Here is a 15,894-nt window from a genome sequence, read left to right on the forward strand (position 1 = left end):
TGGTGGGCTCCCTTAAGTGCCTTGGCCTGCTGGCTTTGCAAGGGTTGCCTAGCAGGCCAGCAGAGAGCTGTAGGAGCCCAGTCCCACATTTATGCCACTTGCTCTGAAACACGCCTTTCATGGCAGGGGCTGGGATGGTGCAAGCTGCTAAGGTGCTGAAGCCCAGAGGTTACAAGTTTGAGACCATAGCTGAAGCACTCCCAATGTAGCCACATCAGATTCCAGTAAATCGCAAATTTTGCTAAATACCTTGTCACAAGGACACAAAAAAGGAAAGGAAAGGCCTTTGGCAGTGAGACAGTCCTTGGACTGACCTGCTCTTGTCTAGAGGACAATGAGGCTAATTTTGTCAGGACTAAAGCAGCTCCCCAGTGCACAGTCTGAATCCCAGACTGGCAGCAGCCTTTTTGAGTGCTAGTGAAGGTTTGAGCATTGATGCAGTTCTGAAATCAACCAGGCCTTTAGCCAGGGTGGTTCTGTCTTCAGTTCCACTCATCAGTGGTAGTAGGGCATGGTGCCTTTCTAATCTTGGGAATTATTGGAGCTAAAATATTAGTAGAACCTGCTTTTAACTTGGGGCAGAACTGAATCTCTGTTTTTAAAGATCTGTATTGTAAGGCAAACTTCATGCTGGTTAGGGTTCCATGTATAGATGAGGCATGCTGAATGAACTTCCCTTATGCAGCATGCATATTACCTCCAAGAAGATGGGCTGCCTGCTTTAGTTTTGAGAGCAAAATAACAACCAGAATTATAATTGGAAGTCCAATAAATTATTAAAACCCTTTATTAAACTTCAAGAAAACAATATGAAACTTGCAAAAACTGTTAGGCTCTAGTATTAGAGCTAAGGTTTTCACACCTGCAGCTGTTCTCTAGAAAGGAAGGGACTGAAGCATTTGGGACTGCACAACCTCTGTTTAGTCTTGGTACCATGAGAAGGCTGTCATACTTTCTAGATGCTGATGATTCTGAATGGCATAGGGCACATGACAGAATCTGAGATGTGGAAAAGCTTTTTTTCAAAGAGGCTGTTTTCCTTCCATTTCACACAGGGGTTAAACAAGGAATATCTAAGGCTCTGACTCAAAGGGGTCTGTTGTAAGGAAAGATTTGTGTTGACTGCTGTGGCTTTTGTGTTTATATTCATATACAGAAGCAGGTGAATTGATTTATCAGAGACCAAATACTGTAAGTTAGTGGCAAAGACTGGAACACTATTCAGGAATCTGTGGCTCCCACTTCTTTCCTCATTCTTCTTTCACACTACACTAAAAAATGCCTGTTTTCTGGTCAGGCATTTCCCAAGGCACTTTTTACTGTTTCTGTGAATGTCAGGGCTGTTGTTTTTCAACATTCAGAGTCTCCAATATTCTGAATATATTAGTTAGTGCTTGTTTAGCAGTTACTCTTGTGTATTCTGAGCTCTAAGTAAAAAACTATGAGTCTCTCAAAATGTTGAGTTGATGAGCTGTAGCCTGGCATTTGGTTTTAATGACACCTAAATTTTGACAAAGCACAGTAGGAACTAAATCCAATGCAATTAAAACAGAGGGAGGATGATACAGTAAAATATGTTTTGTCTTGGAAGAAAGGGAGCCTGAGTTCTGTTTGTAGTCACCTCAGTAGCTTTTCTTTACTTTATCAGACAGTTTCTTTCCCACTGAAGGCAGGGACCAGGGCTGGGTCCCTCTCCTCTAGGACAGGGTCTGAGTTGCCCTTCGTTCTTTTTATTTTCTCTTCCACATCCTATATTATTTTTCCTTCTAGCTGTTCAGTCGTCTGGCTTCAAGAGTAGGGCTGCAGAATACTTGAGCTATGCCAAGCCCATGACCTGGTTGTTAGAGCACTTTAACTGAAACCAAAAACTTTTTTTACCTACACCCATATATATGTGTAATTAGGACTGACTACATAGTTTTATTTTAGCAGCTAAAACTCAACAGCTAGACAGAGACTTAAGTCACATGTTTAACTAGAGTCCAGAGTGAGTGGGGGGTTTGCTTGAAACTCCCCCTCATATCCTGTTACTATAAGCTTGCTGAGAGGGAAGAGGTTGCAGGGAAAAGAGAACCTGAACCCTTCAGATCAAGGAACAGCAAACAGGGGAGCTATGGAGGAGTTTGCTAGGGAAGGTCTGCTTGGAAAGAGGCACAAAGTGAGAGGCAGCAGAGATTAGAAGACCCAGAGGCATGACTGGAGGATGTCACAGTACCAGAGCCACTGCCACTTTCATTTCTTTCTCTGCCTCCAGCTGTGAGGCAGTGGCCTTCAGGGAGAAGGCAAGAGAGCTACAGGAGGAGTTAGCAAGGCTCCAAAGCATCCTCTGCCATGAGGACTTCATTGATTACATGCTGGAGGAAAAATCTAGGTCTTTGGAGGAAGGGCTGCCAGAGGAGGTGCTAGAAAAGGAAAAGGACATGGACTCCTAGGAAGGTGGAAGCTTATAGATTCATAGACATTAGGGGTTGGAAGGGACCGTGCGAGATCGAATCCAGACCCCTGCCTTAGGCAGGAAGTCTGCTGGGGTCAAATGATCCCAGCAAGATAATCATCCAAATGCTTTTTGAAAGAGTCCAGAGTAGGTGCTTGCACAACTTCTGTGGGGAGCCTGTTTCAGACCCTGGACACTCGGATTGTAAAGAAGTTTTTCCGTATGTGAACAGCTCTTCTCCCAAATCCTGGTGCACCACCCTTATATATTTATAGGCTTCCACCAACTTCCCCCTGAGCCTTCTCTTCTCCAGGCTGAAGAGTCCCATGTCCCTTAGCCTCTCCTCATAAGGCTTGCTCTCTTGACCTTTGATCATGCGAGTGACTTTCCTTTGGACTGTCTTGAGCTTGGCCATGTCTTGTTTGAAATGGGGCGCCCAGAACTGGAAGCAGCTGCAGCCTCACTAAGACTGAGTAAAGTGACAGGATGACCTCTCTGATTTTGCTTGAAATGCATTGGTGGATGCATGCCAGGTATTGGTTTGCTTTGCCGGCTACAGCATCGCATTGGTGGCTCATACTCATTTTGTGGTCAGTCAGGACCTCCAAGTCTCTTTCAGTCATAGTGCTAGCACCGCTGAGCCTATAAGTATAATGCTGGTTTTTCCTCCCAAGGTGGAGCACCCTGCACTTCCCTGTGTTGAATGCCATCACGTTTTGGTCCGCCCACCTTGTGAGCATGTCCAGGTCGGCCTGTATCCCCTGCCTATCCTCCAGTGTGACCACCTTTCCCCACAGTTTAGTGTTGTCCATGGACTTTACCAATCCACATCTGATGCCTGAAGCTTGTATCTTCTGGCAGCAAGAAGTTGTGATCCTCACATACAGTGGTTTGTCACATACAGTGGTTTGCCTGAAGAACGGATATGGAGTGCTAGCAACAGAGGATGAGTGCATTCCATTGGCGGAAGAGGCCAGGCCAGGAATCTCCAAAGTGGGGAAGATCGAGACCACTGCCACAAAGAGGAAGCTATGGGTGGTGGTGGTTGGAGACCCACTTCTGGGGGGGTGGAGGGATCCATCTGATGGCCTGACCTGTTGTCCTGGGAGGTCTGCTGCTTGCCTGGAGCCCGGATCTGAGATGTCACAGAAGGATTACTGAGACTCATCTGACACTCCGACTACTACCCCATGCTGCTCATCCATGTGGCCACCAATAATACTGTCAGGAGTGACCCTGAGCAGATCAAGCGTAACTACAGGGCTCTGGGTGCAAGGCTAAATGGGACAGGGGCACAGGTAGTTTTATTCTCAATCCTTCCAGTCAAGGAGAAGGACCTTGGCAGTAGCAGATGCATCCTGCGGATCGATGCATGGCTGCACAGGTGATGTTGCCAGCATGGATTTGGCTTCTTTGACCATCAAATGTTGTTCCAAGAATGATTGCTAAGAAGAGACAGGATCCACTTGATGAAGAGAGGGAAGAGCATCTTTGAAGACAGGCTTGCTAACCTGATGAGGAGGGCTTTAGAGTAGGTTTGCTGGGGGATGGAAAAACAAAGCCCTGAGGTAAGTGGGAAAGTGGGGGACCTGGAAGAAGCAGAAACAGGAGGGGGAAGCAGGGGAGGCCTCATTCTTCCTGAAAAAGTAGGGCAATCGTCTAGTCATCTCCAGTGTTTGTAGATGAATGCATGGAGCCTGGGAGACAAGCAGAAGGAATTGGAAGTCCTCACACAGTCAAGGAACCATGATGTGATCGGAATAACAGAGACTTGGTGGGATATCTTGATTGACTGGAGCACTGTCATGAATGGCTACAAACTGTTCAGGAAGGACAGGCAGGGGAGAAGAGGAGGGATTGTGTTATATGTGTAAAAGCTGTATGCTTGTTCAGAGCTCCAGTATGAAATTGGAGATAGGTCTGTTGAAAATCTTTGGGTTAAGGTTAGAGAGCAACAAGCATGATGATGGGCGTGTGCTATAGACTGCCGGGAAGATGAGGTAGATGAGGCTTTCTTCAGACAACAAGTGAAAGTTTCCAGATCACAGGCCTTGGTTTTCATGGGGCACTTCAATCAACCTGACATCTGCTGAGAGGGCAATACAGCATTGTACAGGCAATCCAGGAAGTTTTTTGGAGAGCGTTAGAGACAACTTCCTGGTGCAAGTGTTGGAGAGACCAACTAGAGGCCATGTTCTTCTTTACCTACTGCTCATAAACAGGGGCCATTTTGTCTGAAAAGTACAATTATGAATTAGTGGGGGATGTAGAAGTGGATGGCAAGTTGGGCAGCATTAACCACGAGATTATTGAGTTCAGGATCCTGGCAAAAGGAAGAAAGGAGAACAGTAGAGTATGGACTGTGGGTTTCAGAAAAGCAGACATTGACTCCCTCAGGGAACTGATGGAAAGGATCCCCTGGGAAGCCAGTCTGAGGGGGAAAGGAGTCAGAAGAGCTGGTTGTATTTTAAAGAAACCTTACTGAGGGTGCAAGAACAATCATCTCTATGTGCAGGAAATGCATAACTATGCATATAGAATCCAGATTGTGCAGAAGTGCCTCAAATTATAGCTATTTGACTATGTAAATGCCTTAGGTACAAAGGTAGACAAGTCACCTTAGGTACATAAAGGTGAAATAGGATCTAGCCCTAAATTTTGAATGGCATGGAACAAAAATATTAAAGTATGGCATCTATTTCAGTCTGTGATTATTTATAGATTATTTATAGATTTCAAAGCTGATTTATAAATCATTTATATATAATCATAAGCTTTCACTTATGGTCAATGTACCCTGCTCTAGGCAGAAATAGGGATAGGATGCAGATGTACATAAAATTTGACATTTTTAGCATAGGTCAGTCATTTTTGGGCAACCCTGAGCGCTGGTAATGGGCTCTTGACCTTTCTTCTTGCTGCCTTCTTTCTGGCTGTGCTGTCCCTGGTCAGCTCTGTTAGGAGAAGCAAAGAGACAAAAGGCTACATTGTTCAGTAGGTGTCACAGTAGCCACTTGTTACTGGCAACAACAATTATAGATTGGTCATTCAGGCAGTTGAAATTTTGGGCTTCAGGAATGTGCAATAAGGCTACTAAATTCTTGTGTGTTGACAGCCCCAAGGACCAGGGAATTTGGAGTGCTCACAGATAGACATACATTTTATGCAAAACTGGGCGTGTCTACAGGAGACTTAATGCACAATAAACTAATTCTACTGCACATTAGCATGTTGTGGCAAAAGCCATGCTAATACACAAATGCACAGTAAAAGGAGTCTTCTGCGCATTAAGTGTCATGAAAATGTTGTTTGCTGTGCATTTAATTTGTGTCTCATTAGAGGTACTAAACTTAATGCACAGTAACAATGGTGCATTAATGCATGTGTAGATGTGCCCACTGGGTGCTTATCATTTAGTTAAGGACATTTAGTTAAGGCACATAAAATCACCCTGTTTGCTTGCTACACAAAACTCTGAACAACTGACCGAGTTCATACAGTTTCCCAATACAAAATACTCCACCAACCAAATGTGTCTTTGGAATAGATTTCTGCTACCTGCCAACATTGGCTCTGACATTGAAAAAGGAGGAAAGACCTATAAAGACCATAATCTCTCCCCTTTTTTCCCAAAATGTTTTCTACCAGAGCAATCCTTCCATCAGTTATCTATTTCTGTACATTTATGAGGGAAGAATGCCAGGCTTTCAGACTATCAGTTCATGAAAGAAGGTAGGAAGGAATCCATTCTTCAGTGACATAGTTAATCATGCTGTAAGTTACATTCTTAACTGTTCCTTCTGGCTGATAGATCAATTGAGGTGAATTTTCTGGGGCTTTCAGTATACCACTGACACTTGGCCCTTCATCTTATCTTCTAGCAACCAAGGCTGGTAATTTAGGTAGGAGTTTGCAGGAAAACAAAATCTAGGAGTAGCTATGCCATTTTTATCAATACCAGGATTAAAACTACTTTAAAATGGAGTTACATTTAAACATAATAAATGTTACAGGGATTGGTGTCGTTGTTATTGGACAACACAGAACATCCAGAATGAAAGTTAAATCCAAATATTTTAGGTTACAGGAGCGCATAGTTTGAGTTCCCAAACAACCTTTACTTTGCCCTATAGTGATACCATGTAAAAGTCATATATTCATTGTTAAGATACTTTAGTTCTTATAGTTCAAGAATAAATTAAATGCATTTGTAAGGGCTAATCATATTTTTCATGGTATTGCTGTAACTGCTTTCCCATGCTTTAGTAATCTCCTTCTCTTACCCATTTTTGTACTTTCCTCCCTCAAGTTTTTTGTGCACATGCAGCCCCCAAATTCCTTCTGTTTTTTGGACCATCCTACATTCCCTTGCTCTCATATCCCTTTCCAATTCGTCTGGCAGCCTTGCATCTCTTCCAACACCCCATACTCAGAGACAGTTTTTCTCTCCTGCCTCTCTCTCTTTGCACATGCACACAGTCTTTAGCTTTCTTAGACCGGCATTCTGTCCTGCCCGTTGAATAAATATGTTCAGTGGGTAAAACGTTGTGTCACAGGGCGGGGACCCAGGAGCGACTGTGATCTCTCCTGGTGCCCCCTACTGTGCCAAGTTGGCGATTAAGCACCCTCGTTCTTGCCCACCACGTCTTTGATGGTATATGTATTCTAAGGGAGGCTGCCTTCTTGTCCCCCTGGACACGGTGCTCTTATTTATCCTGGTCCCTGTTCTGTGAAGAGTGATTTTGGTGCACCCAGCCCTATTGGCTGTGCGTGGCTCCTCCCACCCTTTATACCACACCCCAAGCCTCTCAGATGTACCGGACGTTGTTGAGTCAGTTTCTATAGCCCGCGCCCTTGCGGACGTCCTCTGGGCTTCTCTCTGTATGCTCACCCTCTCTGGGCTTCTCCCCGAGCTCGTGCCCTCTCCGGGGCTTCTCCCCGAGCTCGCGCCCTCTCCAGGGCTCTTATTCCTGCATGTCCTCACTGGGCTTCTAGTCTCGTGCGCCCCCTATTTGCTTATGCACCTTCACTGGCACTCCCTAGCTTCTCCCACGGCTGCTGCCTGCCCTGGGCCTTCTCCCTGCGGTCTGTGTACAATCGCTCTCCCTGGGGCTTTTCCCACACAACACTGCCCCACTGGGCCTTGCTTGCGCTCATGCCTGCACTGGGGCCTGTCTCCACGCTCACGCCGCCCACACTGGGGCCTTGCCTCGCGGCTCTCGCAATTGAGGCTCAGGTGGCCGTAGCCGTGCCTGGCCTCCAGATCCCCTTCTCAGGTCGTACGCCCCATTGGGGCTTCCCACAATTGGGCTCAGGCGGCCTCGGCCTTACCTGGCCCCTAGACCCCTTTTCTGGGTCTTGTGCCCCACTGGGGCTTCCCACTATTGGACTCAGGCGGCCTCGGCCTTACCTGGCCCTCAATCCACTGAATCCCCTTCTCAGGGTTGGGGTCAGTGTACCCCCTAACTGCAGTGCCCTCTCTGGCACCAGACTGCTGTGCCCTCTCTGGCACCAGGAGACCCCATGCTACCATGGAGCTCCTATGAGGCCTCCTCCAACCCCTTATAGCCTTACCAGGCCCTCCGGTGTAACAACAAACAAAACCATAGGCTGCTCGGCCCCAGCTCAAACTCAAGCCTCCTGGCCAAAACATAAACCCTAAGCCCTCTGGCTAATCATCATTTCCATCCCTGCCAGGGGCTCCTCTGCCTGGTATCCTTGCCCACAAGCTGCTCAGGCCATCAGGCTCCTCATCTTGGCCTGCTCCCACAGAGCTCCATCTTCTGCAACTGCCAGAGTGGAACTGCCTATGGCCTCAGCCTGGGCTGTTTATATAAGCCGGGCCCTGCCCCCTTCTGGTCAGCTGACCAACTGCGGTTGCCCCAGTCAGCACCTGTCCTTCCCTCTAGGGGCAGGCACTTCAGTGCACTGCGACATGTTGATACAAATATTTAGAGTTAGTGATCACTTTGTCCATCATCCATCATCACTGGAAATTTCTTTTTTAGCGTAGGCTAAAATAAAAATGTTCTGTTGCAGAGGATTTAATGAAGATCTACCTTGTTTCAAAATATGTACCACTACCTACCTAGTATTCTCAATGAGACTGATGCCCTCAGAGCACCTTTAGTTTGTACAGCTCCTGTCAAAATGGTCACCAATTTCAATTGTTCCCAAATACAATTCAAGCTTCAGGGAAGATACTGAACTTCTATTTTGTGAAGAGATAGAGAGCAGTACTATTAGTGGTAGAAAAAATTAAGGCAGTGGCCCGGTCTGCCAAGAATAGGCTCCAGCATCAATCCAGCAACAGGAAATTTGAAAAACAGCAATTCTTTATGAAATTCTCTGAAGTAGAACATTTATTTTTAGTTTCTAAAGAAGGAGAAGCTTTCAGTTATGTAGAGTAATGGGAAAATATAACCAACAATCCTTTAAAAACAAAATCCAAAACAAAAAATTCCCTAACCCTCCTCTACAAATATAGTTTGCACTTAAGATTTCAGTGAGTTTGCTATACCAGAAGTTTTGTTTTTTGTTATTGGGATAATCTGGGCAAAAAAAGTCTGACATCACGTGCTAAATTAGAATCAGAGTAATCCATTCAGCGGTTTTTTTATCACAATTTTGTTATCAGAACAAAGATTATCTTAGAAAGTATACAATGAAATCTTTAACGAGAAAATATTTTTTGTAGAATTTTCATTTAGATCTTCCATTTTGTCTGAAAAGTACAGACAATTTTAATTATCCTTGTAGCATAGTATTATTTGCTACAAATAATAGGAAGAGGACTTGAGAGCATGAAATAATACTTCTAAGACTTGTTTCTAAATTATGTATCATAAATTAATTGTTGTTAACCTTTCGTTCCACATTTGCCACAATCTAAAGATCTGTCATCCCAATAGAGAGGGCATGCAGGTCTGCCAAGCCATGTCTTCTTCTTGAGGAAGGTAAAATACAATTATTTAGTACTCCTTTAGTACCTCAAATGCTTAATTTGCCACACATTTTGATGCTACTGGTATGTGTTGCTTATAGACAGCCAGAACTTGGTGCTGTTTTATAAATTTTTGCAAAAAATTAGATAAAACATGGACTGTATGTAGGCAGCTGGTTTTTAATGTGTATCTAAACATGACATTCAAATGTTAATTAGATGAATAAATCTTGTTCATTTTACAGACATGAAAATGTCATTGGAATAAAACTATTTATCACAGGATAATGCTCTTCTGACACCTGATAAATGCCAAGATGGAAACTACTTATTGAAAGTGTATCAAAATATTCTATTGCTGTTTGTCAAAAACAAATATCAAAGCCAAATTGACATGCTTATATTCAGAGTGGTTGACACCCAACTCATGGTATAATTCTAGAAAATAGTATGTTAACACAACTTACAAAGAAGAAAATTCTGTAGATTGATGTCTTCAAGAATATTAAAGGGCACAAAACTTTTATCTTCAGAATTTTTTCCTCAGAGTTTTTTCCCCATTCTTTTACAATATGATATGTGTTTTTGTAAAGTAACTGATGATGGAAAAAATAGACTATGTACAGGCATTCATTTCTCTCTGAAGACAATTCTTGTAGTAGAAAAATAGTCTAGGAGCTGGACTGTACAGAAGTTTCTCTAGCCCGGAGCGGGTAATTATTCAGTTGGCGGGCTGCTTAATGAGTTTTGGTGAGCTGTTGAGGACTGTAAGGGTAGCTGCGCTCCTTGACATGTGGCATGCCCCCCTGGTCACCATCTTGGGACCAGAAGTCCCACCCCTGACCCCTGACTTTTGCCACTAGCCATCCATTCACTTGCCCTGGAAGTACTCCTTTTGGGAGATGGGGGTGCCATCTTGAATCTGGAAGAAAACCAAATCATATACTAAAACAAACATCTACTATAACTTATTTTAATTTTATTTTTTTAAATTGTCCTGATTTATGTGTGTTTGTATAGTATATCTAGAGGTGATTGCATAATAGCTCAAAATACTTGTGTATATTGTGTGTAGGAGGGAATAAGAGGGGTGAATGTGGAAAGTGTGGGGGAGGCTGGGGTGGATGTGGAGGGGGATGGGTGTGTGGGGTATGTGGTTGGAGTGGAGGTGTGGGGAAGGGTGTTTGTGGGTATGGTTGAGGGTGGGAGTGTGTGTGGGAGCTGTGGGACAATTTAGGTGTGTTTGGGGGCATGGTGGGGTGTGTGGGAGGGTGTTAGTGTGTGTGTGGGTATGGTGGGGTGGGTATGGGGGGTGTGGGCAGCTGTGGGTGTGTGTTGGGGGTATGGTGGGGTGGGGGAGGTGTAGGATGGTGCAGGTGTGTGTTTGTGTGTACAGGGGGTCCTTAGAGTATCCAGAGTGTATGAGTTCCTGGAGCTGCCCGTGGCACCAAGGAGTAGCCCCATAGCACGCAGCTCCTCATGCTCCCACCCCAGTCCCTGGCCGCATTTGGTGTCAGCATGCAGGGCCAGCACCACCCAGCACCATAGTGTGCAGCTCTTGTGCTCCTGCAGCGTGCGGGACCAAGCCTGCCTGGCCCCACAGCACACAGCTTCCTGTGCTCTTGCCCTCTTTCCCCCAGAGGGAGTCCCTGGCGCTGGCCTGAATTCCCAAGCTTGCAGGCAGGGAGGCTGGGATCAGCCAACTGGGTGGCCAGCAAAAGCCTGTGCCAGACAGAGGCTTTTTGTCTCTGGTGCCCCATGGCTCGGAGCTGGTGGGGGAAGGAAGAGCAATCAAGCCAGGCTGGTGCAGGGAGGGATGGAGTTGCTTAGGAACCAGAGCCACTCCTCCTGCCTGGAGGCACTGGCTTGCGGAGGGGCAGGGTTTACAGAGGGGCCCTGTGGGCTGGATGGAATTGCTGGCCAGCCGTGTGACCATATTTTGTCTACCCTTGCTCTAGCCCCATGGTTGGAGAGTTTCACAGGCAAACTCCCCTATCTCTGCCCTTCAGGGAGCCCATTAATTGGCATCAGGGATTGAAAAGCCAGTGTGCCTAGAAGCTGGCTTGTTATCTGGCTCTTGGCTGTGCTGATTTCCCTTTGCCTCCCCCTGTGAAAGCTGTGATTTAAAAACCAGAGGGCTGGGAAGTCCAGCTTGGTAAAGTCTCCATATGCCTGGCTCTCAGCCCTGCCAGCTTTCCCTTGCCGCCCATACTGCCCAGATGACGTGGAGCACAATGTGGTGAGGCAGGCTGCTGTGCCAATGGGAAGGCTCAGGAGCCTTGCTGGCGTGGAAAAATGCCCCTGCCTCAATCTGCACTGGAATTTCAGACTGAGAAGCAGGTGGGGAACAGTTGACGGCTGCTTCTTTCCTCCCCTCCTGGTCTATGGGTTGTGGGGAGTAGCTTCCTCACAGCCTTCTCCAGACTGGTGACCATGAGCTTGGGAAGGCATGGGACTCTTTCCCTTGCCTCCACTCTTCCTAGGCACTATGAGGAGTTAAGCTAGGTGAAAGCATGCAGACATTCAGTCTCCCAGAAAAAAACTCTCCTGAAAGTGATTTAACTCTGGTTGTTTCCATGTTTTTTTTCTCTTGGAGTAGCCATTTTTGCTCTGAAAGAAAAAGCTAGAATGACTGCACACTTTGGGTTTCTACCAGGATAATGGCTATTCTCTAGGTGGAAACTGGATGTTTGTACATGGCCATAATTTTTCACTTGGATACCTATTTTTTAAGAAGCTTTAGCTTTACAAAATTCATTTAGCATTGCAGCATTTCTGTAGCTAGAAAGAAAGTTGTTATGTCCCTTTTACAGAAAGAGAGGCTGAGCAGTAGAGTTTAAGACAATTTTATGTGTACATACATGTCAATATTTGAGCTATTCTATTTGGGGGTTACTGGCACAGAATTTTGATCAGTTATATTTTTTATATTGTTCTGTCTTCACTTCCAAATGATCATTATTTTTTAGGTTGACAAGCTGCATTTTATATATTTAACACAAAACCCAAATATGTGGATTTTTACAGATGGAAGACCTTTAACTTTGGATGAAATATGGGAAGGTGTTCATGAGTGCTACCGTGCTCGTTTACTGGAGGGTCCCTGGGACACCATTACACAACAGGTTAGATGCTACTAGTCTTTCACGGTATAGAATCCATTTACCATGAGAATAGGTTGCATTAGACATACCTATTAAAATAAAATTTGTGTATTGTGGAATGATTCACAGATTGGTCACTAATTAAATTATTGAGAAGCCTGAAGTGTAACTTTCAATTTTAAATAGAATTGTAATAATCTTTAAAATTGGAAGGGAGAAAATTGCCTTGTCAATCAAATAATCTGTTATTGGTGACTAATGTGTTTAAAATTAGCAGATAATGAACTCAGTTACTTAAAAGAAAAAGCAGCTGAGTACTTGTAACTGTTTTACTATCTTCTGCCAGAGATAATCAAACCACCTATATTTACAATGGCTTTAATGTCCCTAGGATCATTCAAATAAAATTATGATTTGTTCACAATAATTTAATTATTACCCTCTGGAAAATGATGTAATTTGTGCATGGATAGGATGAGCCTTGTGGTTAAGGCTCTGAGGCCAACTCAGGCAACCTGGGTTCAGTTTCTGGCTATTCTGCAGGCCACTTTTGCAACCTGGGATAGCGTTTTGTGATTTGTCTATGTCTAAGGAGGGTAATAATGTCTCTCTTCTGTTCTCTTCTCCTTTGTCTGGTCTCCCAGCTTAATGTTAGCTCTTCAGGGCAGAGACTAGCACCTCTTGCAGAATAAGGCCCTGATGTCAGTGGAGACTGTCACCATATGAATAACAGATAACAATGTTGAATTGCAGGTAACAGGATCATAAACTGTAAACATTAATGAAAACATGAGCAGCATTCATGTTTGCAAGTTTGCAAACCGTTGTTGTTGTGTTTATTAAAATAACTCCTTGAGAGCCTGCCTGATGCCAGGTGTTTGTTATTTGTTGTGCACTTCTGGGCTCTTCCTAGGCATTCCCAGAATCCCCCTGTCACTGCATAATCACAGGTGAAGCATAAATTAATTTACCAATAAATTGTGGTAGCAAATAACCAGCCTTCTCCACAAGAGGGAATCATAGTTCAGGTTGTAAATGTATGTCTATATAGTAACTACTTCTACATAGGAAGAGAGAAAGGTGCAATTAGTCCTGTCTTCACTTTATGCCCAACTGATGGAGTCAGGATCTGTTGTGATACTTGCATTGCCACCTCAGAGGGACTGGGCGCTTGCACTGCTTTTGACATTTTAGAGACCCCTCTGGGATAAGGATGGAGCAAGCCATAGTCTCTGTGCTTTCCAAAAGAGCTGCCCTGTTTTGTGGGTAGAATGCCTGGGACAACCTGTACAAATGTGTAACAGAAGACTCCTCAGTGTGCACTTCAGAGTAGTAATCTTCTTTGGGGTGTTACCAGATTTGCCCATCACTTTGGGGTGTGCTCATTAGGGATATGTTTCTAGGGTCTTGGTAATTCTATCAATGTGCTGCTTGTGTTACTTGTGTTTCTATACAGAGCTGTCTATCTCCCTTCTTCAAGTCTTCATCCCCAATGGAGCTATCTTGGAGGACTCAGTTTCAATGGGGCTGGATTCCTCCAGTCACCAAGTCAGTCATACACACACAAACACACAGAATAACATGACTTGCCTTACCCTGCCGGGTTGATCAGGGTGACAGGTTGACACCCTCATATGCCAAGAATCAGTTCATCAAAGCAACAGTAAACTGCAGTCAGACACAAGCACACATTTAAACAGAATACCTCTGAATCTGGCTGGGTGTCCAGATGACACACTCATGGGCCAGCATTCAGTTCATTAGGGCACGTTTGAGTCAAACTGGGTCAATCAGCCTGTACAAGCTGATCCCCTTATGTGTTTCAAACTCAGCATGTCCCGTTCTTTAGCCTCTTGGTGAGCAGACCCCACAGTATTTTGGGGCTTCACAGGGATCTTTAGCTTAGGTAAAAGAAGCATTGCTGCCGAGCAAGCAGGGAAGAAGAAGTAGAGAAGGAAAATATACCCAGTTACTATCAGTTTGACTATAAAAGTTATTTATTGCTAAGTATATGAAATATATACTGGCACTAGTAGTAATAGACATGCAAAGGAAAAGCAAACACAGACAATTACAGTATTACCCTGGTTTCACTAAGTATTTGGGGAAACTTAGCTCATGCTTAAGTAATACAGTTCAGGTTCTGAAATTTATGCCTAGAGAGAAAAGAGAAAAAAGAGAGAGAGCTGGGATATCACCAGTCCAAGGCACTCAGTTTGCAAAGCTGACAGGTTAAAGTTCTCAGCATGACCGTTGAAGGGAGACAGTCTGTTCTCCTAGCGTCCCAAGAACAACAGCGGGTGATGTGCGAGATACTTCTTCTCTTGAAGCACACACACACTTTGCTGCTTTTTTTTTTTTTACAGATTTTTATACCCTTAGTTCAGCTTCTTTCAAGCATTCTCAATAGTGTAAATCATTGTCTTTTCTCTTGACAGGGGGTTATCTGGTTTGGAACATCTGAAGAAACTGATAATCAGGAAAAACATAAGGTTAGGGAGTAACCAGACACGTAGGAGCCAGCTTGAAATTACTGTGGATAGCAGATATACTGATGGGATATCTCCTGGTTTCTTCAGAAACAATAGATAGCTTGCAGCATCAGGGTTTTGGATTTTTACTTGTGAACAAGCCTCAGCTTAGCATGGCTCTTCCAGTCTTTTAACAGACTTAAGGCAATTATTGGAGTGTTCATAACTTTTGCGGGGGGAGGGCTTCCACCAGTCATCCCGGAAAAAGTATGACAACACTTGTGGTCAGGGCTCCAACAAGCTGGACTCTGTGGTGAACACTTTACCATGGTTCAAATGTTGCCCATACCTCCTCTGACTCAGTCTCTTGCCTCAGCATTCCCTAACCCAGCAACTGAGTTTTAGCCAATTAAGTTTAAATAGGCCTCCCATAGTGGGCCAGGGACTGTACGGCCCGAGATGCCTATTAAACTTTACTTCTGCTTAGAGGTGTGTGTGTATATGTGGGGGGGGGGGGGAGGAAGTACTTTGTAAATCCAGGTTAGAACTGGTCTGATAAATGCTGAGCTGGATGTGTGTAAATGTAGCTTGATTAGCATCTGGAGCACAGATTCCCCATCATGCAGTGCTCCCCTGCTTCTCTGATCCCAGAATTCACTGCAGTCTCTGATTCAGGCTTTCTGTTCTCCATCTTCCCTGTAAATGAATGGTCATCTGGTTCCATCTCAGATGCAAATGAGACCTAGGGCAGTTGTTTCACTCTTGTCACCCTTATCTGGAGGGTTTTAGGTGCGTCTCCCACTGCATCTTAATCAGTTTTTGTTTAGGTAGAGGGGGGGAGTCTTGATGAGTCAGACAGTCTGTGTCCTGTGTCAGAGTTCCCCAAGAACATGGAGCTGAGAGGTAACAGGTGCTGGACCTCTAGACTTTCTCTACAGTGAA

The 15,894-nt window shown here is 44.6% G+C and overlaps 1 protein-coding gene across 3 annotated transcripts in view; it reads left to right on the forward strand.

Moving 5' to 3' along the window:
• The window catches only part of ATG10 (autophagy related 10), a 148,518-nt gene that overhangs the window by 95,890 nt on the left and 36,734 nt on the right, over positions 1–15,894 (forward strand). For all 3 annotated transcript variants that reach the window (XM_090038195.1, XM_090038197.1, XM_090038196.1), the window contains exon 5: positions 12,405–12,502. In XM_090038195.1, coding sequence (XP_089894321.1) covers positions 12,405–12,502 — 98 coding nt within the window. The remainder of the gene's footprint in view (positions 1–12,404; positions 12,503–15,894) is intronic.

Source organism: Crocodylus siamensis, chromosome 3, assembly GCF_052110815.1.
Source record: "Crocodylus siamensis isolate JL-2025a chromosome 3, ASM5211081v1, whole genome shotgun sequence".
In the NCBI taxonomy this organism is placed as follows: Eukaryota; Metazoa; Chordata; order Crocodylia; family Crocodylidae; genus Crocodylus; species Crocodylus siamensis.